Genomic DNA, 24,586 nt, shown 5'->3' with positions numbered 1-24,586 from the left:
ATCTGATAAATAAAGAGAAGTATGGTAAGATCTACATGAGCGAAAAAACACAGAAACAAGAAAACACTATAAATTCAACAAGGTAAATAAGAACCATCAAAAAATAATTAAAAGTAAATACTGGAAAATTAAAGAGCAAAAATGTCTTCAAAGAAGAGAAATGAGAAGATAACCATGTCCCCTCTCTCTCTGAAGAGGTAGGACATTCTCATGTTAAGCTGACTTCTTTTCCCAAACTTTTTCAATGCAATGATGAATTTTGCAAATTTTGTCTCTTCTTTCTGGTTCCTTTTCTCTAAAACAAAGATATTTATTAGATGAGAGACCTCTCTAGGAGTGGAGGAAAAGAGAGAGTAGGGGGAAATGTGGAGGTTTAAAAAGATAACAATAAAATGTATTTTTAAAAAAGAAAAAATGTAAGCATTAAGAAGCAATTCAAATACTAAAGAACTATACTTATGATCAATTACATAAGATCCAGGACTTCTACTCTAAATTAGAAGATCTTATAATACAAATAGACAAAAGATACACTTACAACCAAGAATAACTTGTCCTACCTACAAAGATGAATACAAACCTGCTGCAGGGGGTAAAAAGCATTGATCTTCAATGGAATTAAGAGCTTTCAAGCATTTCTGATGAAAAAAAACCACTGCTAAGTGGTCATTATGAAATAGAAACACAAAACCAGAGAAACTCAAAAAGGTAAACTTATTTGAGCAATGGGAAGGAGCTATGACAATGAAATGCTAACGCTCTAATAAGGGGAAAAGAAACAAGGATTCCTTTGGAATTTTAATGTCTTCAGAAATAGAAGGATTAAATAATTAAGACATCCTAAGGATAGACTGGTTCCAATTTTGAGTGTTTGAAGAGAGAAAAAAAAGAGCAATTAAAAGGAATACAGTTATGAATAAAGGAAAACAGTATAACACACTTTCACAAAACTGGAGTAGAAGAGCAATCATACATGGGAGAAGAGAGCAGAGAGTAGGCATCAGATAACTCTTATCTGAAAGAAACAAGGGAGTTTAACATACACACAAGCAGTCTGTATATGAATTTCAACAAAGACAAGAAGGAATGAGGAAGGGGAGGATTTAAGTGGAGAATATCAACAAAGAAGGAATAGACAAGTTAAACTTCTTGATCCTGAAGAATGAAAAAAGAACTATACTCTAAGGCAGGGGGGGTCAAATTCAAATAGAATGGGATTCCCCTAGAGCAGTGATGCTGAACCTCTTAGAGTCAGAGTGCTGGGCCCTGCCACTACCCCCACCCACCCTCAGAAACCAAGTGTCATGCCCTCCCCCGGGTGCATACTCCCTCCCCCACACAGAGGATGGAGAATGTGTTTCCATTGGGCTGCTGGGCAGAGGATATGAAAAAAGTTGTTAGGTATGGTGGGGAAGGTCCACCATCACTGCCCTAGAAGCCATATACGATCTTCAAAAAACCTCAAATTAACAATGTTATATTGTGTTTTTATTTTGTCAAACATTTCTCAATTACATATGGTAAGTACCGCATTCTTCTCTCCCACTAGTTTGACACCTCTCTAAGGGAATGCCTTAGATTTCCTCTTCAACAACTGAAGAATATCTAGGCAAACAGTTGGTACATTAATGTAATGAAATATTACTGTACTAATAAGAACCAACAAAATAGACATTTCAGAGTGTCCTGGATAACATGGAACTAATGGAGAATGAAGTGGAACAAAAGAAGGTGGCAATTTATACAAGGACAACAACATTATGAAGAAATATAACTTTAGAACACTTAAGAACACTAATGAATGCAATTGGCCAACAATATCTCCAGAGGCACATTACTTAAGAGAGAAGTGATTGACACAATGTGCAAAATGAAACATACATTTTCAGACATGGTCATTGTGTGGATAGTTTTGCTTGATTGCATTTGTTACCAGAGTTTTATTCCTTCTTTTCATATAAAAAGAATGATGGGAAAATGGGTTTGCAACAGTAATGAAAAAAAAAGAAAAAAAAACCATTGAACCTTTTTAAAAATACAGAAGAAACTCAGAAGGAAGCACAAACAAGCAGGACAGTTTTGAAATTAACTGGTAGAAATGTATGTACTTTTTTTTAAAGCAAGAGGTATGAAAGACAGTGAAAGTTTAATATAGAAATTTCAGTGTTCTGCTATGCATGAAAATATTCTTTTTTAGCATTTAAGTTCTGCCTTCCACCAAAAATATACACATGAAAAATAGGAAACAAAAAATTAGAGAAATGCAAATTCAAAACCTATTTTGAGTTTCAACTCAAACCCATTTAGAATGTGAAGTCTTTGAAGGGAAGGATCATGTTTTATTTTGTTCTTTCTATTTTTCTTTGGATCCCTAAAGCTAAGCACATTACCTGGCACACTATAATCTTTTAAATAAATATCTATTGATTATAGTCACCTTAGCCAAGACAATAAAAAAGGAAAATGATAAATGTGGAAAAGTTTGCAAAGAAAATAGGAAAACAGAAGACTTGTGAATTCTTCAAATCAGAAAAGAAAGCAATTTGGAACAATCCTTTAAAAAGTCTTTAAACAGAAACACCATTACTAGAACTTTAGGATATGCTAAAGAGATAAAAGAAAAATGTAAAAGACTCAAATGCTTTTAAAGCAGCATTTTGTGGCTACTTCCAAGTCAAAAGTATCCTTCCCTAACACCCAACTATATTCTGTGTCATCTACGCGGTAAGAATGAAAGCTTCTGTTCTGCTTATTTCTATGAGTATCCCAGCACTTAGTACAAGCACCAGGGGGCATAATGAGCACCTAATGTACATTATCTTTATCTACCTACAAATAATAATATAGCACCATAAGAAATAAAGGGATGGTAAGTAAGCAGAACTTTCAGAATAATATATATAGTTACAAAAGAGTAACAAAACTAAAGAACAATTTCAAAGGACTTAGAATTCTGATCAATAAAATAACCAAACAATGATAAAGAACCTATCTATTAGATCTAAGCTATCAGTGAGAGAGATGATAAACTAAATAAGTATCATTAACACATTTTTTTAAAAGGAGTGAACAGGACAACTAGGTGGCTCAGGGGATAAAGAGCCAGGCCTAGAGGTGGGAGATCCTAGGTTCAAATCTGACCACAGAAACTTTGTAGATGTGTGAATGTCACTTAACTCCAATTGCCTAGCCCTAACCACTCTTCTATCTTAGAACCAATAGACAGAAGGTTAGAGTTTTGTTTTGTTCTTGTTTTCTTAAAAGAAGCGAAATGGAAATGAGGAAATAGAATCAATGAGTGTAGATGGCACCGAGAATCTGGCTATGGGAAATTACTATTTCAGAAATGAATTAATCTAAGACTTTTATTCTGATTCTGAGATGTATGGTGATGGCTGGAGTTAATAGAGTAAATTGAAGGGATTTTAAGAATAGCAAAGTCCTTGATAAGTCTGTAAACAGCATTAAAAAAAGCCAGGGAGTAAGCAGAGAAAAAAAATTGATAGGGAAATGGCAGTGGGCTAGGTTAAAGGGAAGTAAGATAATGTCCCAAAGCAGTCAGAAAGGAATGAGATAAAGGTCAATCGAATGGATTGTCATTTGTCTGTAGAAAGACCATAATGGACATGAAATGGATGTCTAAATTAGGGGGATAGGAGTGAACTACTTACACCTCTTTCTCTCAATACTAATGCCTAAATCACCAAGTCTTCTCAATTTTTTTTCATCTTCCTTTCCATCACTAGACTAGAAGTTCAAGTCCTTTATTAATTTCATCATTGGAAGCACACCAAAGGATAATTGAGGACTTCAATTATCTAAATAAATATTCTGAAGCTCTCTTTCTCTTAGTCCAAAAAAGAGCAGCTAATAATTCAACAAGAAGTTCTATTCTACATCTCATTCTCAACCAGGAAAAACTGGTTGATGGGATAGAAATTACGGGGTTATCAAGAAGTGATCTTAAAATAGACCTAAGTAAATCTAGCATGCACCCTAAAGCAAATTTCAAAAGGGTTCCAAAGAATGAAGAGAATTCACTGAACCAAAATTCCATTCTAGAAGAAAGCCAAGGAAAGAAGAGAAGCTCCCAAAAATGAAAGTCTCAAGACAGAAAGAGAATCAATTCTGGTAAGAAAGAAAACTAGGAACCATAGAGACTATTATACATATACATATATATATGTATATATTACTACACATACACACACACATACAGGATACATAGGGAACTCAATGACACTAGCCTCCTTGATGTTTATCAAAACACCTATCCAGAGTAGCCATAAATATTTAGGATTAAGTCAGAAGGAAATCACCAGGCTGGCCTAGTGTCCATTTATATTATGGACTTACATAAAAGCAGAGGTGATATGCTTATTAAATCTCTAGATGACGCAAAGCTAAGAGGTATAGATAACACACTGGATAGTAGAAAAAAGAACTAAAAACATTCCAGCAAACTATAATACCAGTTTAAATCTAGTGTTAATTAAGGGGAATAAAAACATATTTGGGTTAAAAAACATCTTCACAGTAAAATGGAAGGAAGCATAACTAGAAAACACTATATGTGAAAAATGTCTGAAGATGTTCAGCAAATTTTAAGTCCAATAAATCAACAATACTTTAGCCAAAAAAACTAATGCGGGGGGCAGCTGGGTGGCTCAGTGGATTGAGAGCCAGGCCTAGAGATGGGAGGTCCTAGGTTCAAATCTGGCCTCAGACACTTCCCAGCTGTGTGACCCTGGGCAAGTCACTTGACCCCCCATTGCCCACCCTTACCAATCTTCCACCTATAAGTCAATACACAGAAGTGAAGGGTTTAAAATTAAAAAAATTAAAATTTAAAAAAAAACCACTAATGCGCTCATAGGATGAAGCAGAGTATCCTGAAATAGGAAATGAAAATCCTGGTGAGACAACACTTCAAGTACTTTGTTCAGTACTAAGCATAAAATTTGAGGAAAAACAATGATAAATTAAAGAGTACCAAAATTGTTAAAAACCTTGAGTTCACATCATATGAGGAGCAGTTAAAGGAATTGAGAATGTTTAGTTTTCACATGGGGGGGAGGCACGTGGCGGAGATCAGTCTTTAACTATCTAAAGGAGTCACATAGAAGATTTAGACTAGCTCTACTTGACTCTAGAGAACAAGAATTAGAAGTGATTGAAGGAGAATTTGCAAAGGAGTAAATGTGGGACTGTTAAAAGTAAACTTTTTTCCCCTAAAGTTAGAGTGATCTAAAAAATGAATAACCTATTTTGGGAGGTAGTGGATTCTCCCTCACTGGAGATATTCCACCAGAAGACTGGAGGATCAATTGTTATGTGTACTACTGAGGGAATTCTTGTTCATGCACTGGTTGTATTGGAAGATCTCTAAGATACCTCCCAACTTGAAGATTTTGTGATAGCACAGTAGTCTTCAAACTCCCTCCAATCTCTTCCTTTTCTAATCTACTTAGCCCACTGCCACTAACTAGTCTTCCTAAAACACTTTTGAATCATATCGATATTCTTAAAATCTCCCTTACCTCCCCCCCCCAAAATACCTTAATAGACTCCAAGAAAACTATAAAATTTCTTGGACTTAGAATTCAAGACCTTCCAAAAGATGACTTCTAATTACCTATCTTTTTAACCACACCTCTCACTAATATAGTTCTTTGCCAAGTCAAACTTATCTCTTTACAAACTGCAGCTTTTGTACACGACTTCTGCAATAATTTTTTCATTTTGTTTTTCTTGTGGGAGGAGAGAACACGACAACATGGCTATTACAGAAATATGGTTTGCAAGATTTCATATATACAATTAACATCACATTTCTTGCCTTCTTCAATGGGTGAGGGAGGGGCAGAAGGGAGAAAATTTGGAACTCAAAATTTTAGAAAAAGTTTAAAAATAAATGAATAATAAATTTGTTTTTAAAAATAACTTTTGCAAATGAAATCCTCTAAATTTTGCTCATTATCCACCATCTGGGCATTCACTTACCAAATAAAATTTATCTTACACAATGCCATAGGTGAATTATTGTTTCCTCACATTAAACTTTTGACATTGCTCATTATATTGTCTACAAAACTAGATTATAAACTCTTTTTAGGCAGGAACCATAACTTAAACTGTGCCTTCAACACTGTAAACGTCCATATTTCATTAAATTATTAAGATAATCACTACTGGCTATCACTTGAAATTAAAAAAAAAAACATATATATATATTACCTCTGTGACATCCCAGTGATGCAAAAACTGATCCAAGTCGGTTAGGTAGAGAAGTACTGGTGAGAGTTGTGTTTGGCTGATATGAGGATTTCCTCGTATGTTCTGAAGCCATGACATCTCCTTTGCTGAAAACCCTAAAGAAAAGTAAAATTAATGAAAACTAGTATCATGTTTTCATAGGATTTAGAATTGGAAGGCACCTTAGAAATCATCTAATAGTCTAGTAATTTTGCAAATGAAGAAATTGAGGTCTATAAGGAAACTGAAAACTCTAAGACTAGTTAAATGATTTTGTCACAGAAATAGTAAGTCAAGCCCAGATCAAAACTCAGATCTCCTAACTCTAGACTTTTCCCAGTATAGGACAACAATGACTATTTCAGGACAACATCTTTACAGAAGATAATATCTATAGACAAAGGAATAAAGACAAATTCCATATTAACTCTTAGTTCTTAATAACAAAAATCATTTTATGTTCCAGCATTTTGTGCAACACATGGAAAAGTAAGATACAATAGCAAGAGGACAACACCACCACAGACTTTTGTGAATGAAACATGAAAATCTTCATCAAGCATTGTGGAGTTTTCCATAGGGTTTTATTGTTAACTAAGGTGAAAGCCACAATTTCTAGTAAAAAGTGACAAAAGGAAATTAGAGAGAAATGGTGATTGCTCTTCAAAGCAGGTTAGCAATCAAAATAATTCTAATTTAAAATACTACTAGTATATACTCCAAGACACAATATAATGAAAGCATAAACTTAACATTGGTAATTTGTAGATAGCTTTACCATTTTTTTTTTCTTGTTTTTTTGTTTTTTTTTAAACCCGTAACTTCTGTGTATTGACTTATAGGTGGAAGAGTGGTAAGGGTAGGCAATGGGGGTCAAGTGACTTGCCCAGGGTCACACAGCTGGGAAGTGTCTGAGGCCGGATTTGAACCTAGGACTTCCCGTCTCTAGGCCTGGCTCTCAATCCACTGAGCTACCCAGCTGCCCCCAGCTTTACCATTTTTAATTTCCTAAATTCTTTATACTACACTTTGCCACTCCATGATTCCATATTAATAAACTCTATCATCCAATCTAACTTTTTAAGAGCACTAAGAAGTTAAAAGTCAAATGCTGCAAATCTGATTGACTAGGGTAATCTTTATTTTCTTTTTTTTAATAGCAAGTTTACACGTACATTTTCCAGAGTTATATGATTCATGTTGTCTCTCTCCCTTCTTCCCTTACCCCTCTCCTGGAGTTGACAAGCAATTCAATCTCAATTGTACATGTATTATCACACAAAATATATTTCTATATTATTCATTTTTATAAGAGAATAATCTTATAAAACCAAAACCCCAAATCACATACCCAAATAAACAAGTGATAAACCATGTTTTCATCTGCTTTTCTAGTCCTAACAGCTCTTTCTCTAAAAGGAAATAGCATTCTTTTTCATAAGTTAGGGCAATCTTTAAATAGAATTTTATTAAATGTTTATTTCATTCAGTAAACTGAAAAAACCTTTAAAACCATGTTTAGAGGCTAAATAAGTAGCTCTGATCAACTAAAGTTTGTCAGTGTTTTTCCTCCTAAAGTGGGTTATTTCTTTGTATTTTTTTTAAATAGTGTTTACCATAAACACACCTTCTAAACATTTTACTACTAAATTATTACGGCCAATAGAATTGAATACAATGAGATACAGAAAGCAGGATTTATTTAAACATGGCCTTTTAAATCATATGTAAAATAGAAAATTCTATTCAGAAACAAAGGATTTGCTTCAAACTTTTCAAAAAAACCAAGCTGACCATTTCAGCCTGGCAAAACTTTGATGATAGGGACAATAAACGACATTAGTAAGTTGGCTGGAATGTAAGGGCACTGTGATTCATCATTAATTACACAAAAATTCCAAAGAATAAGGAAATTTTAAATAATGGAAGACAATATATACTAATATAGCACATCTTAGAAAGGAGATGCCAGAGCATTAACTTTATCCTCCTTTCCACTACTATAAGAAGGGAAGTCAGAGGGAGGCAATCTAGTAGTGGTATGGATTACCTGTAAGGGTTGAAAATAAGAAACTGAAATAGTCCACATCATTCATTATACTTGCTTGCAGAGAACGTTTCCATCCAGAAAATGCAGATCTACAAAAATGATAAATCAGATTTATAAGATACTTCCACCAATCCTTATAAGTGTTATTATCCTTATTTTATGAATAAACAAATAGGTTCAGGGAGGCTAAGTAATTTGCCCACAGTATCACAATTAAATTGTCTCAGACTTAGGTCTTCTGATTCCCAGTGCAGAGCAAAAACAATATGCCATTTTCCTTTCCCCACTTACATCCTTCGAGAGAAAGACAGAGAAAGACAGAGATGGGAAACAATTTCTAAAAGTGTTATGAAGGAGAGCAGTGAAAGATGGCATGCTTTGATCTGCACTCAGATTCCAACAGTTAATATGGATAATATTTTCATCATTAGTCCCTTGTGATAATGTTTTAGTAATCTGTAGTTCTGCTCAGTTCACTTTGCATCAGTTCCAATAAGTCTGTCCAGGTTTTTCTGAACTCATCCTGTTCATCATTTCTTAGGGCACAATAGTATTCCATTACAACCATACACTACAACTTGTTCATCCAATCCCTGAGTGATGGGCAATTTCCAAGTTTCAAATTCATTGCCAAAACAAAAAGAACTGTAAAAAATTTTAGATACAGTCTTTGGGATACAGACCTGGTAGTGATAGTGCTGGGACAAAGAGCAGGTGTTGTTTTGTGGCCTTTTAAGCCTGGTACCTATACTGCTCTCTAGAACAGTTCTATCAATTTAAAGTTCCACCAACAGTATGTTAATGTCCCCATTTTCCCACATCCCCTCCAACATTTCTGGTAGGTTTGAGGCAGTATATCTCAATTGTTATTTCTCTAATCAAGTGATCTGGATGACTAAGGACAGTTTTAATCTCTTCCTCTCAGAATTGCCTGTTCATATTCTGGGACCAATTTTCAATTGGGGAATGGTTTGTATTCTTACAAATATTACTCAGTTCTCTATATACTTGAGAAATGATACTTTTGTCAGGTATACATTATAAAATACCACCCAAAAAATCTGATATTTCCCTTCTAATGTTAGTTGCATTGTTTTATTGTAAAAAATCTTTTTAATTTAATATAGTCAAAGTTATCTGTTTCATTTTTTGTAATGTTCTCTGTCTTGTTTGGTCATAAATTCTTCCCTTCTCCCTAAGTCTGAAACTATTCTGTGGCCCCCTCATCTGTTTATGGTACTACCCTTTATTTCTAGAACAAGTATCCATTTTGACTTTATCGTAGTATATGTTGTAAGATGTTGATCCATGTCATAATCTCTGCCATTTTCCAATTTTTCCAATTTTTGTCAAATAATGAGGTCCTTTCCCAAAAGGCCTGGCTCTTTGGGTTTATTGAACATTAAGTTGCTTTGGACATTAAATGTCATGTGTTGATTACCTAAGAGTTTTCTTGGCAGAGATAGTGGGGTGGTTTGCCATTTCCTTTTTCAGTTCATTTTATAGATGAGAAAACTGAGGCAAACAGGTTATAAGTAACTTGTCCAGAACCATACAGGAAGTGTCTGAAGTCAAAATGGAATGTTCCTGATTCCAGGCCCTGCACTTTAGCAACTGCCAACATTCTTCTTTTCACCTTCAAACATTTTACTAAAATCAAGTAATCAAAGAACCTTAAACCTAGAAGAAACTTTAGCAATCATCTAGTTCAATCTCATCATTTTAGATATTGGAAAGGTTGAGGGCAACTAGATGTCTCAGTGAATTAAAAGCCAGACCTAGAAACAGGAGGTCCCCTAAGTTTAAATCTGCCCTCAGAAACTCCGCAGCTGTGTGACTCTGGGCAAGACACAATTTCCACAGCATACTCCTTAGCCCTTTCTGCTCTTCTGCCTTGGAACCAATACATATCACTGAGTCTAAGACAAAAGGGTAACGGTTTTAAACAATAACAAAAAGATATGAAAAGTCAAAAGTATCAAAGTATAAATAAAGGTTCTAACACTGCTAGAAATTACATATATTATAAATCACAACACATCATGGATATATGGGTGGGAAAGGAAGATGAATCTCAACGGTAATAGAGGCCCAATGTTATTAAGTTTTCCAGGCATTCCTCAAATAGCTTATTTTTTAGAAGTAAAAAATAATTTTAAAAAACACTCTACTCAACAGGAATTGTTCAGATCTAAAATATCTGAAGAAATGTGATCAGTTTACATTTCCAAGCAATAGAATGAGTAGCTCTAAAGATAACACAATGTACAGTGGAAAAGGAATAAATGCCTAGAGCTTAATTTTATGGTTATATGACTTTCTGAAGGTCTAACAGCTAGTTAACGTGGCAAATCTAGGACTAGAACCATCTCCCTATCTAATATTTTCCCTATGTCCCAGATTAAAATTATAAAATGAAATTAATTATAAAGAGCATTTTGAACTTATAATGAAAATCTTTTTAAAGAAAATCATCTTTTGATCTGTGAAAGAGAATTTTTAATAAAACTAATTGTTTCAAACAGTTAACTTTCTCTTATCTATTTCTTTGAACATCCACTTAGTCTGACTAATTTCTTTTTACTTCTGTCACATAAACAAAAAAACAAATTTAAAAAAGGCTTAACTTTTAATACTAGTCACTGCTACTCTTCGTTTGTTTTTTTTTTTAGCTGCTCATAGTGAATTGAGGGGTGAAGTAGCAAGTAGGTCAAAATAAGAAATGGACTACTGCTTCACTGGCATAATTATAAGTGTTCTTTTCCCCCTTGGGAACAAAAAAGGTTGAAAGTTAAGTTTAAAGGATCATACATCATATACTAAAAATGAAAACTACACAAAAAGCCATCAAAACCTTTCAAACAGCAAGGCTATAGAAAGTATTTTATTTTTATGCCATATCATAGAAGAGAAATTTAAATATAAATTAAATCTACAAATTTCACATTTGTACTCTATGAATAAGTTGCCCTGAGCACCCAAAAGAAAATGGTAAATATTCCCTTAGAGAATAATCTTTACTATTATTTACTATTATTTATTATATTTTATTATCAAAATTCCTTAACCAGAAAATATAATAATGAATAAAACCATGAATAATCACAAAATAAATTGGTAAATAGAAAACAATGAATCTCAAATTTCTAACATGGTAGCAAAATCTCTTTATAATAAATCTATTTTGATAGGTCAAAAAAATCCTATTGAGTTAACAGAATTTCACAAAAAAACTCTTAACATAAATCGCATTCTAACATTGAAGGACTAAGAGACTAAATAACCCAAACCCCTCATCCTATCACTATTCTTGGCCAAGCCTTAACCTTGGATTACTCCTCATATCAAATACCTTCACCCCCATTCATATATTGCTGAACAATACTAGAGGAAAAAAATGAAACTGAGCGAGCTAAGTTCACCACAAATTTATGTGATAAGCATACTCTTTTCAACAAAACTACGAGAACCAAGTAACATATTCTACAGTTAAGTTCAAAACTGAATATCATACCATAAAAAGATATACAGATTATATACCTTTCACAACTATGGGAAGATGTATTCTTAATTCAACAAGAAATAGAAGCAATCACAAAAGATAAGTTAGGTGATTTTGATTACATAAAATTGGAAAACTAATGCACAAAATATACTGGGAATAAGAAAAGCTGATTGGAAATAAAACAATCTTTTTTTTTTTTTAACCCTTGTACTTCGGTGTATTGTCTCATAGGTGGAAGATTGGTATGGGTGGGAAATGGGGGTCAAGTGACTTGCCCAGTGTCACACAGCTGGGAAGTGGCTGAGGCCAGGTTTGAACCTAGGACCTCCTGTCTCTAGGCCTGACTCTCACTCGACTGAGCTACCCAGCTGCCCCAAAACAATCTTTTTGTCAAAATTCTTAGATAAGTTTGATATCTGACACATAAAAAAAACAAGAAACAGCTGTAAGATCAAAAGCCATTCCTCAATAGATAACGTGGTTAAAGGATATGAACAAAATGGTCTCAAAAGAATTACAACCTATTAAGCACATCAAAGAATGTTCTATATCACTAAGAGAAATGCAGTTTAAAATACCTCAATGACAAAAGATAGGAATAGTCAATGTTAGAGGACCTGTGAAAAGACAGGTACACTAGTACATTATTAGTGGAGCTGAGAATTGGTGCAACTTGGCAAGCAATTTGGAAACAGGCAAATAAAATGTCCAAGATATCCATAATCAGATTACATTGGGCTTTTATCTGAACAAGACTACTCAACTTCACTGAACCTCTACTGAACCATCACACTGAACGATCTTCTACTTAATAAAGTTGAATTTCTGAACAAAGGTGCAAGATTTTCTGTTCTTCTCTACTGAACTTCATCTTAATAGATTTGGTTCAATGCTATATTGAATATATTGAATATATATTGAATATATTGAATATATATTGAATGCTCATTTATAAGATATGTAAGGAAATGAGTCAAACTTGCAAGAATAAGAATCATTCTCCAAATGATAAATGACCACAGGATTTGAATAGACAATTTTTAGAGGGGGGAAAAAACACCAAAGCTATTAATATACCCATATGAAAAAAAATGTTCTGAATCATTAATAATTAGAGAAATGCAAATTTAAAATACCACCTCATGCCCCAAGTTGACCCAAAAGACTGACAAATGTAAAGAGGATGAGGGAAAAATGTTATTTCCTAATGTACTACTGATGGAAATGTGAACTGGTCCAAACATTCTAGAAAACAATTTGGAACTATGCCCCACAAGCTATTAACCTTCCCCCCCCCCCCAGTGGTATCATTACTAGGTCTATACCTACCTCAATGAAGTCAAAGAAAAAGGACCTATATGTACAAAAATATTTATAGTAAATCTTTTCATGGTGGCAAAGAACTGGAAACTGAGCAGAAGCCCACCTATTAGGGAATGGCTGAATAACTTATGGTAGGTGGATGGCATGAAAAAACTATTGAGTTATAAGAAATTAAAGAGATGGTTTCAGAAAAAATCTAGGAATTGTTGTATGAACTGATAAAGTGAAATAAGCAGAATCTGAATAATTTATACAATAACAATATATAACTTAAAATACAATAATGTATACATTGTAATATGCTAATATTGTAATAGATAATACAATAACAGCAATATTGTAAAGACAACTTTAAAAGATTGAGTAACTGATCATCAAGACAATTAGCGACCACAGTTCTAAAACTCATGATGACACAGGCTATCCTTTATCCAGATAGAGAGTTGATGGTCTCTAAGCACAGTTGGAAGCATATTTTTTCTTTTCCTTTTTTTTTGGATATGGCTAATATAGGAATTTGTTCTGTATAATTATACATATTTATACTTATAATAGATTTTCTCAACAGGTGGGGAAAGAGGCAGAGAAAGAATTTGGAACTAAAAATAAAATTGAATTCTTTAAAAAAGTTAAAACTTGCGTTTGAATTCTAAATGAGGGCAAGAGAAGGGGAATAGAAGCTGTTTATATCAAGCATAGAGCATCAATACTGAGCATACATACTCCTGTTCCACAACCTTCTCCTACAAATAAATAGCAAAGAAAAGGAAACCATTTAAGATAATAGGATGAAAAGTTTTTATATTTAAAAAAAAAATCACATGAAGTTAAGATAAAAGGGAAACAATTAATTAGGGGAAAATATCTTTGCAGTTAAGTTTATCTGATGAAGATATCATCTCCAAGATATATAAGGAACTGATTCAATTAAAAAAATATCATTCTCTTAATTCATACATAGGTGGTCAAAGGATATGAATCAAAACACTCTTCAAAGGAGGCTACTAATAGCAATATGAATAAATGCTTTCAACTAGAAAAATGCAAACTAAAGCAACTGGGTGTTCTATTTCACACCCATCAGATTAGCTTAGGTATCCAAAAAATGTAGATGCAGTGGATAGAGCCAGGCCTACAGATAGGAGGTCATGGGTTCAAATCTAAACTCAGATGCTTCCTAGCTATGTGACCTGGGACAAGTCATTTACCCACAAATGCCTAACTAAGCCTGAACACCAATGCCTAAGCCTTAGAATCAATATTTAGTACTTACTATTGATTGGAAGATGGAAGGTAAAGGTTCAGAAAAAAAGGTAGATGTAAAATGTTAGAGGGGCTAGAGAAAAGAGGTAAACTGATACATTGCTACTAAGACTGTGAAATGGTATAGCTGTTCTGAAAAGCAATTTGGAATTGTCCCAAGTTACCAAATTGTACATACTCTTTGACTCAGCAATATACCATAGTGAGTCTATGCCTCAAAGAGATAAAAAAAAAATCCAGTATTTACAAAAATATTTGTAACAACTGTTTGTGGTGGCACTGAAACTGGAAAATAAGGAATAAAATTCATATGGGGAATGGATGTACCCATCATGGTATATAAATGTAATAGAATACTAATATAAGAAATGAATAAAGATGGTTTCAGAGAGACCTAGGAAGACATGTATGGATTGAGACAACTAATTGAACAGAACCAGGAGAGCAATTTCTACAACATCAATTATATAAAAATGAACAATTTTGAAAGATTAGGTTCTAATCACTGTAATGAGCAATCATTTTCAGACACTACCTATTTCCTAAGAGAATGATCACTGACTACTATGCAAATGAGATACACATTTTGGTCATTATGAATATTTGTTTTCCTTAACTATGTTTATTGGTTAAAGAGTTATTTGGTTTTCCCGACCAGTAATAAGATCAGAAGAAATGAGAGGGGAAAAAATACATGCTTGAAAACTGAATAAAACTTTATTTTTTTTAAAAATAAAATAAAATAAAGAAATGAGACACTGGAGAAACCAAGCAATAAACAGATTGTTCTATGCAAATAATTCCACAAAAGACACAACTAACCAAACTTTGTAACAAATATAAGATCTCGCTATGCGTGTTTATTCACTATTAAAAACATTTGATTAAGTAAAGCACTAACTTAAAAGGCATTACTCTAATAAGTTGTTTCCTACAAAGCACTGAGACATAGAACTAATGATAAGCATCACACAAGAAAAACATAGAGTGGGAGGAAGGTGATCTGTAATATACAATAACTATCAAGGAACTCCAAAAGGACAGAAGAAAGTAATTCTTCCATCAAAGAATTCTGACATTAAAACAAGCAATAGCCATGTGGCTAGAGTAATGGCCAGCCAGAGTGCTCCAAAGTATCATAAGTTTTCAAGATAGTGAAGCTTTGAAAACAATTCCCGCAATAACTCAAGAGTTGAGCCAAATATGGAAAAAAAAGAATATTTAGTATCTAGTTGATAGTGTGTGCTATTGGATTGGATACCCTGTAGAGTTATCCATCAACACATTTATCTTCAACATCCAGCTAGATGGTGCCATGGATACAGCACAGGATCCTGAAGTCAGAAGTCCTAAGATTATATCTGGCTTTAGACACTCACCAAATGTGTGACCTTGGACATGTCACTTAATATTGTGCCTTGGTTTCCTCAACCATAAAATGAAGATAATAGCGACTATCTGCCAGAGCTATTATAGGGATAAAATGAGATGCTTATAAAGTGCTTTGCAAAGCTTACAGTGCTAAGTATCAACAGAAACCTAAACCTTGTTTGCAGAAACCTAAGCATTGTAATGGAGTGAACTGGATGTGGAGACAAGAATTGCATTTCAAAACTTGATTCAGACCCTAACTGAGTGAACGTGGGTATGTCACATAGCCTCCCCAGTCCTCAATTTCCTCATAATAGTGCTGTGATTGTGAGTACTAAATGAAGTAATATTTCAAATGCTTTGCAAATCTTTTAGGACTATATAATTGCAAGCTATTAGCAATAACAATAACTAACATTTATATAACACATCCTATGTATGAGGCACTGTACTTAGCACTTTTTAAAAATATTATCCCATTTGATCCTCACAACAATCTTATTATTATCCCAATTTTACAGTTAAGGAACCTAAAGCAAACAGAGGTGAAATGACATGCCCAGAATCACACAGCAAGTTGTGTGTCAGGCAGGCTTTAAAATCAGGTCTGCTCAATTCCAGGCCTGATGTTTGGTGTACTGCACCACCAGATGTCCTAAATCTTGACACTGAAAGAAAGTCAGAGATCATCTAGTCCAATCTTCTTAATTTACAAGGAAGGAAAAAATGAAGTCCTGAAAAATAAAAATTACTTGTCTGGCATCATGCGATCAATCGACTGCTAAGGGGGAGACTAGAATCAAGTCCTCCAAATTCTAAGCCTCCTGCTCTTTCTAGCACACAGATATCACAGAACAGTGACAAACTGTGATTTCAGATCTCACAATAGCTCTTCCACACATAAACTTAAGCTTATACTATAATATACTCTACAGAATATAACTTTTGATTGTATTATATGGCTCAGCAATCAAATAATAGAATACCACTGCTTTAGAAACATTTCTAAGTATAATAGTAACACTAAGTTACAATGGTAAAATTACTAAGTCCAAAGTCATCTCCTCTAAAGAAGAGTTTCACAAAGTGTGCCACAAATTCTGAATGTTATTGTAGATAAAAAAAATCTATAAATGATTATTTAATACACATTTTACTTAACTAGAATATAGAATATGACAAATATTTTTGTGGTTATTCAATTGTGTCTAACTGTGACCACCTGTGGACCATACTGTCCATGGCATTTTCTTGGCAAAGATATTGGAATAGTTTGCCGTTTCCTTTTCCATTAGATTAAGGCAAATGGAGGTTAAGTGACTCGCCCAGACAAAGATCCAATAAGTGTCTGAGGCTGGATTTGATCTTAGGTGTACCTAACTCCAGTGCTCTTTCCACCAAGCAACCTATAGTATTCACAAAATAAACAAATTTTGCCTATTATATACTTAAGGGCTCATCTCAAAAATTATCAGACCTTGAGCTCACAAAGAACAAGAAAAACACCTGCTGTTATTGAAGGAAAACTGCACAGAAGATGTCTCAAAGAATATCTCATATTTTGACTCAAAGGTTCAATGTACTGCAATGCTTTGTAGCAAAAAAAATACTGTGTTGTGAATTTAAAAAAAAAAAGAGTCAATGATCTAGAGCACTACTATTTCAAAGGCCAGTTAAAATAACACTGAAATACCAAGTTTCCCACTCCTAGGTAAGCAAAATTTCCCAAAAAAAAAAAAAAAAAAGTGACTAAACTAGCCAGTTTGTTCTTTGGGGAAGAAAATATTACACTTTCATGGCTGAAATATTCCACTAAATTTTATATCTTAATGTTTCTACAATCCATATATTACACTCTCTAAGTTTAAAAGCATTAGACACAATGCCAAACTACAAGCAAACACTGCTCTTTGATAACTGCCACATAATCTGAATTCTAATCCACCAAACACACCTCAAAATATCCTTACTCAAAAGACCATTAATTTCTGGTTATATCATGTAACAGCTAAAATTTAATTTGTTACAACATCGGAAATAAACTAATAAGTCATTTACATTGTACCTATTACTAAAACCTAACTTTCTACACTTGGTATTTATCTACTAAGCAACTATAGTAACAAAACATTACTGATGGGGGGAGAGAGATAAAGAACAAAAAATTACCATATGCTCACTTGAGCAAATTACCTCAGATGTAGTATCCTTATGAGGGCAACAGCCAAACTTGAACTAAGCCTTCCCATAATACAGCAATGACTTAAATGACATAGCAAATCAGCAGGTAGACAAGGCAGAAAATATAACAATTGGACCAAACGCTGCTGAGATGCTGCTGGAAGAAGAACCACAGTGCCTTCTTGTGGATCTAAACAGATTTGGAGAAATTAAATTAAATTCGAGTATAAAAATTGTTAGAAGTCAAAGGAGTTCACTCAAAAAGATTGAATAATTCTCAGTGTTTGGAACATTATTTGGAATGTTGCAATTTCTGAACCTTACACTTAGAGATGGAAAGTTACTATAACAAATGTTATCATAAAAACATCTTTTTTTAAGTCTTTTCATTTGGAAAAAAATTACTGTAATCATCATTTAATGGAGGAAAATTCCATAAAGTGCAAAATACTAATTTCTAGGCATATTAAAAGCCAGAGTATTAGAAGATATTTTAAAAACAATTCCACTTTGCCCTCTAGCAACAATATACAATGATTAACATTTCAATGAGACATCCATAAATTCTCTTTTTCAGAAAGGAAACCAATTCTATAATTCAGAAAGTTGAAAAAGGAAAACTTTTTAGGTTTAGTATATTTTATTTAAATAGTGCTTCTCCATAAGTGATGAAAAAACATATAGGCTTATTTTAAGTGTGATTAGTAAATAAATGTCATAGTAAAATGTGTTTTTTTTGACTTCTTAATAAAATAGTACCTTCTCCAGAGATGATTATATAGGTTTCACTCAAGGAAGAGAAGATTAAGGAATTCAAGAACAATTAACTTCCCTAAATTTAAAAGAAAAAATTTCTACTAGATACTAAGCCATTTTATTGGTCTCATGTTGTAAGAAAATGGAATTACTATTTTACAGTTTCAAATGGAGCAGTCACATCTAAAGAATCCATAAATGAAAGCTTACTCCAAGTAACAATATTCTAATTTTTATTTATTTTTAAATGTTTGTCCATGGTTACATGATTCCTATTCTCTCATTCCCCTCTTCCTTCCCCACTCCTGGAGCTGACAAGCAATTCCATTGCAAGTAATCAATATTCTATAATTCCTTTCAGTCCACTAATTTTTAAGTTCCATATTGAGTTTAGAATTATCTGAATATTTAAAGTTTCTAATGTCTTAATATCCTAAATCATTCAATTCAAATGAAAAGTAGGAAAAGGCTACCCTAGAAAGTTTTACTTTGCCAAATTCAGAAATGGGGATAAAGGTGATATTAAAAAATTTTAAAGTAAAGGAAAATTTTTAAAATTCATCAGAACCTATGTTGTTAAAGACCTCAACTCTTACCATAGATCCGAGAAGCAGTGGCTTGCAAACTATTTAGTAACTCTTTATTTGATCGTGCTGCAGCAGCATGGATGATATCAATAAGTTGAGTTGACAGTTCAGGGTTTTTACAACCAAGCTGAGCAAGCTGCAAGGGCAAACTAGCCAGCCAACGAGATAATACTTTACTTCGGCTTCTAAAAAAGAACAAAAAGATACCAAAACATTTAATTACCTAAAAAAATAAAACAACCTAACAAACCATGCCTAGCATGTTTAAGAATACTGTAATAATGAAAAAATATTCACTAGTATTTACTAAGCATATGTTCTGATCCAGGTACTGTGCTAGGTATTAGGTACAAAAACAATGAAATAATCTCTATTCTCAAGCAGGTATCACACAGCCCTACATTTCACTGGCAGAGAAAGAGGAATGTATTATTCCATTTAAGCAAAATTTCAAAATAATTATACAGTTAAAACTTTTCTTACTCCATTGTGATGAAAATTACTCTTAATATTCATCTCTGCCACCTTAAAAAGAATACATTGAATGTACCTGAATCTTTTTTTAATAACTCAAAACCATTCCTAACCAAGAAGTGAATACATGGTGACAACAACTTCTGAAAAAGCCTCAAGTCATGTATACAACTCTGGTACAGTTAAAAAAAAAAAAAAAAAAAAAAGGGCTTGAGTTCTACTTCTGCCTTTAAAATACTTTCTGTGTAACCCTAGACAAATCACTTAAATTTTTCATGTTTCCAGCAACATTCACTACTATAGGCTATAGAAGAGGTACCAATTTGCAATGGAAGAGTAAATTCATTATCAAGATTTCCTCATACCAATAAAATTACAAATCTGTCTCCCTTACCCCTAGTATTCCTTTCCCTTTACCACATGTACAATATAAGCAGCATTAAGAAAACTGGATTTGAAACTAGTCTACTACTCACAGGCTCTGTGACCTCCCAGTCTTGGCTTCCTGTAAATAGTGATAATACCTATTTCACAGGGTCATTGTGAATTGCTTTCAACATGTTCCAATATTATCCTCTCTCCTCTAAATATCTACCTTAAAATCTGAATTAGTGATGAAAGCCCCACCTATGCACCAAGACATAGCCATTTCCTTTCATGATCCCTCAATATCCTATTTAGGTTCTTTCCAGTATTGCAATTCATTTCCAAATTAGTCACCAGAAACAGAAAGCAAGTCTTCAAATCAGAAATCTCAGGAAGATGTTATAGCCTGAATACACACATTTTAAAGGCAGTTTTATCTTGACTGGCACTCTCAGGTGCCCAATAGAAGGCATCTTTACTTTCCACAACTGTACCAGTAGCAGAGGGCATGACACAAAGTTAAAATTGAACAAGAGTAGAAACCACTAAGTGAGCAACTACTTAAAAGACAGCAGGAGAAAATGTCTCCCAGATGCTCCGCAAATTCCCTTAATATGCTAAACCCACCCACAATATATAAATATTGCATGTTTTCTGGAGTATATGGTCCTCAGCTATTCATAATTCAAAACAAAATTTTAAATTAAAAAGAAACTATCTTTTCTTTACACATCTATGCAGCTTGTGTTGGACATGACATGAGACTTCAAATCCCTGTCCAGATCCCACCACAATCTCTATTTCCCTGAAATGTTCTTACCAAAGTTTTCTCCTTCCCCCTCTTGACTGGTTACCAAACAGCAAGGAAAAGGCCTGGAATTCCCATTCTCCCTTTCCCAAAAGCTGAAGGCAGGGGTCTCTCCAATTACCGGCTTGTATAGGGTGAACAAACACTCTCACACCATTTGAATGAGCAAGGATTTACCCAATTATTCACTAATCAGGAAATATGCTGTTTTTATGCAATCATTTAATTGGACTACAGTACATGTTGAAAAGAACTGTCACCATAGGAAAGTTATACCTAGATGAAAAAACTAACAAATTAAAAACCTTTCTTACTTGATTTTGTGAGGACCCATTTCTTCTTTCTGATAAATGCTACTAAAGAAGTTCAGAAGTGAAGAACGGACAGAAACAAGGAGATTCTTCTGTTGATAAAGTGTATAAACTGCCCTGATTAGCACCTCTGTTGACACTAGAAGGGGAAAAAAATAAATCTATAACAAATTTTATACAAATTTAACAATGAACACTGGCCATCATAAATACCTGACCAGTCTTCATCATCTTTAGAAAAAGATTATAGCAAACTAATGATCATAAAATTTCATTAATTAGCAATATTGTACGAAATCCAGTCCATTGAATGGTCTACAAAAATTATTTAAATTGGTCTAACTGGCAAAAAATAACTTAAGAGATACATTAGCGCTCTCTCTGATAGAAAAGTGACAAAACAAAAGAGACAATTAAGATGATACCAGTTGTTTCAAGCGATTGTCAAATGATACAAAGCCTTGGTATAGATAGCAGAAACTAGGAACTTAATAGAGAATAAGGAATATGTATTTTTTAAAAATAAATAAAAGGATTTCTTCTGAGTGAAATATAAATCCAAATGCAATAGAGGAAGAAATTTGAAAATGATTACTAGTTAATACACTAATATGGTTAATAGAGCCAAAATATAGACAACTTTCTCCCAAAACAGGTGGTTCATACAAAATATTAGCAGGTAATAAAACTACTCTCACTGGCTTTTGTCCACCCCAGCTCTAGCCTCCTATAAGAAGATATAGAGATTAAACGTATAATGTAGTTAGTCTCCATGGTTTTTTTACTCTTCTATTGACAATGCAAGTCTAAAAATCTGCACACTACCTACATACCAACCCACTTTAGAAAGATCCTGAAGTCTACCCCAACTCTAAGAGGTTAGGCCTAGATCAATTAAAATCACACACTTCTCTGTTCAAATCCTCAATTTTAGTAGTAAAATATGTTACTTTTTAATTACTTTTCAGCTGATAACTATATACAGTTGTCCCTTGCTATATTATACTTCACTTATCGCAGCTTCACTGTATCACAGGTTTTTAAAAAATATATCTAATTCTGATTCACGAGTTTTCGCTATATCACACATAAAGACTTAATCCTGGAGGAAAAATAGCTTTCTGTATAGAAGGGGTATAGGAGAAGGGGGGCAATCCAGAGCCCAGTCAACTCTGCAGAGGGTCTTACGAGGCAGCTATAACAGCAGCAGCTTCTATCCCAGAGACAGTAAAGGGGTCAGAAAAGGATTATAGAGGACTCTTTCCTAGCACTAAACCAATCACAAGGGAGCAGGGGTCCTTATATACAGTTCCAGAACCAAGAGGAGTACTACTGCTTGGGATAGCAGGAATATAGGGGCCACTCCTGGGTAAATATGAGAGCACAGACCAAGAAAGCAGTGAGTAAACCTCTCCCCAGAACACTATTCTTTGGAAATGTCAAAAATTTGCAGACACAGAGAACTAGAGCTGATAACAGTAGCCCCTCCACAGCCTGAAGCTTGGTATTATCCCTCACTTTCCTCGTCACTTTCAGGGGAATAGTGCCCAACTTCAACATAAAGTTCAAAGTCAGCAAATAGGCTGGAAAATGTGTAAGTAACAAAAAAGAACTTGACCATAAAAAAACTATGTCAGGGTGCATGAATAAAATATCTGGGAGACCTCCAATCCAGTCCAAGCTGAAAGACTCACCACATTGGGTGGCCATGGGAATGACAGTCATATGTCGGGTTTGCCAGCAAGACAGGAAAGGTTCCCTGACTGTCAGAGGACACAGAGGTCAGAGAATGTGATATGTGGTGTGACATGGGTGAAACCTTCAGGCCGATTGAAGAATCTTGTAGGAGGGCTTAGACTGAATTTGAAAAGCCAGCATATGAAGCTCATGGGGACTGTGTCTCACTCAAACATTCCTTTGAGCTTATGGAAGAAGTTTTCTCTTAGTCTTCCCAGCAGCACTTATCTATGTAGCAATCTCTGGCAAGCAGGCAACATGGTAGAGACCATGCCAGGCTGGAATCTAGGACCTGATCTTAAATTAGAAAAGCTGGAAACCTTATTCCTCTCTTTCTTTTTCTTTACTAATACTTATAAATTTAGTATGAAGTCGCAAAGATTAATTTTTATTAATAACAAGGGGCAGAAGACAAAGGCATAAATGCAGAAGATGACATCATGAAAATAGTTAAAAGCAAAGTTTAAAAGAAAAAAGCTAATTGATTCCAAGCCTACCAAGAATTACTGAAAGATTTTGAGAATAATAAAAGAAAAATTGGGAAAAGAAATAAAAAGTGATGCAAGGAAACATGAAATAAAAATTAACAGCTTGGTGGAAGAGGTACCCCAAAAAAAGGAAGAAAATACCTTAAAAAACAGAATTGGTCTAATGGTAAAAGAAGCACAAAATTCCACTGAAGTCCTTCAAAAGTAGAATAGATCACATAGAAAAAGAGGAGGTACAAAAGATACAGAAAAATATGATTCATTTTTTAAAATTCCTTAATTAGAATTGGGCAATTGGAAGCTAATTACTTCCACTAGATAATTATAAGTGATTGGCTCCATGAGACTTCTGGAAACAATAAAACAAAAAAAATAGATGAAAATGACAACTATCTCCTTGGAAAAACAACTGATCTGGAAAACAGACTGAAGAGAGATAATTTAAGAAATTCTGGATTTCTTAAAAGCTCTGATGAAAGAGTCTAGACTTTATATTTCAAGAAATTAATAAGGAAAACTGTCCCAGCATCTTAGATACAGAGGGTAAAATAGAAATTGAAAGAATCCACCAATTACATCCTGAAAGAGTTCCCAAAATAAAAACTTCTGAGAAATTATAGCTAAATTACAGACCTCCCATGTCAAGGAAAAAATGCTGCAAACATAAAAAAATAAAATAAAATAATTCAAGTAACATGGGGCCACAATCAGGATCACATAAGCTTCCATGTTAAAGAAACAGAGGATTTAGAATATGATAGAATGATATTCCAGAAAGCAAAGAAGCTAGACCCACAATCAAAAATAACTTACCTAGCAAAATTGAGTATAATCCTTCAGGGGAAATAATAAATATGAAATGAAGTAAGAGAATTTTCAAGCATTCCTGATAAAAAAAAAAGACTAGAACTGAACAGAAAAAAATGACATTCAAACCCAAAACTCAATAGAAGCATGATATGACTCAATATGGTCAAACTATCTATATTTTTATATGGGAAAATAATGCACTTAACTCTAAGAACATTATCATTATCAGGGTTACCCTGTCTATATAGACTGGGTACATAAGTGAGTCATTTATGTTGTGACTTAAAAAAAAAAAAAAAAG

General features: G+C 33.8%; 1 protein-coding gene across 1 annotated transcript in view; it reads right to left on the bottom strand.

The window, feature by feature from the left end:
• The window catches only part of TEX10 (testis expressed 10), a 74,000-nt gene that overhangs the window by 17,087 nt on the left and 32,327 nt on the right, over positions 1-24,586 (bottom strand). Inside the window, exons 7-11 of the mRNA XM_044658282.1 lie at positions 21,254-21,389; positions 19,301-19,476; positions 17,961-18,138; positions 8,306-8,394; positions 6,238-6,371 (exon numbers count right to left, since the gene is read on the bottom strand). Coding sequence (XP_044514217.1) covers positions 6,238-6,371; positions 8,306-8,394; positions 17,961-18,138; positions 19,301-19,476; positions 21,254-21,389 — 713 coding nt within the window. The remainder of the gene's footprint in view (positions 1-6,237; positions 6,372-8,305; positions 8,395-17,960; positions 18,139-19,300; positions 19,477-21,253; positions 21,390-24,586) is intronic.

Source organism: Gracilinanus agilis, chromosome 1 (genome assembly GCF_016433145.1).
Source record: "Gracilinanus agilis isolate LMUSP501 chromosome 1, AgileGrace, whole genome shotgun sequence".
In the NCBI taxonomy this organism is placed as follows: Eukaryota; Metazoa; Chordata; class Mammalia; order Didelphimorphia; family Didelphidae; genus Gracilinanus; species Gracilinanus agilis.
The sequence above is the reverse complement of the archived record's forward strand: the minus strand, read 5'-3'. Positions and strand labels throughout refer to the sequence as shown.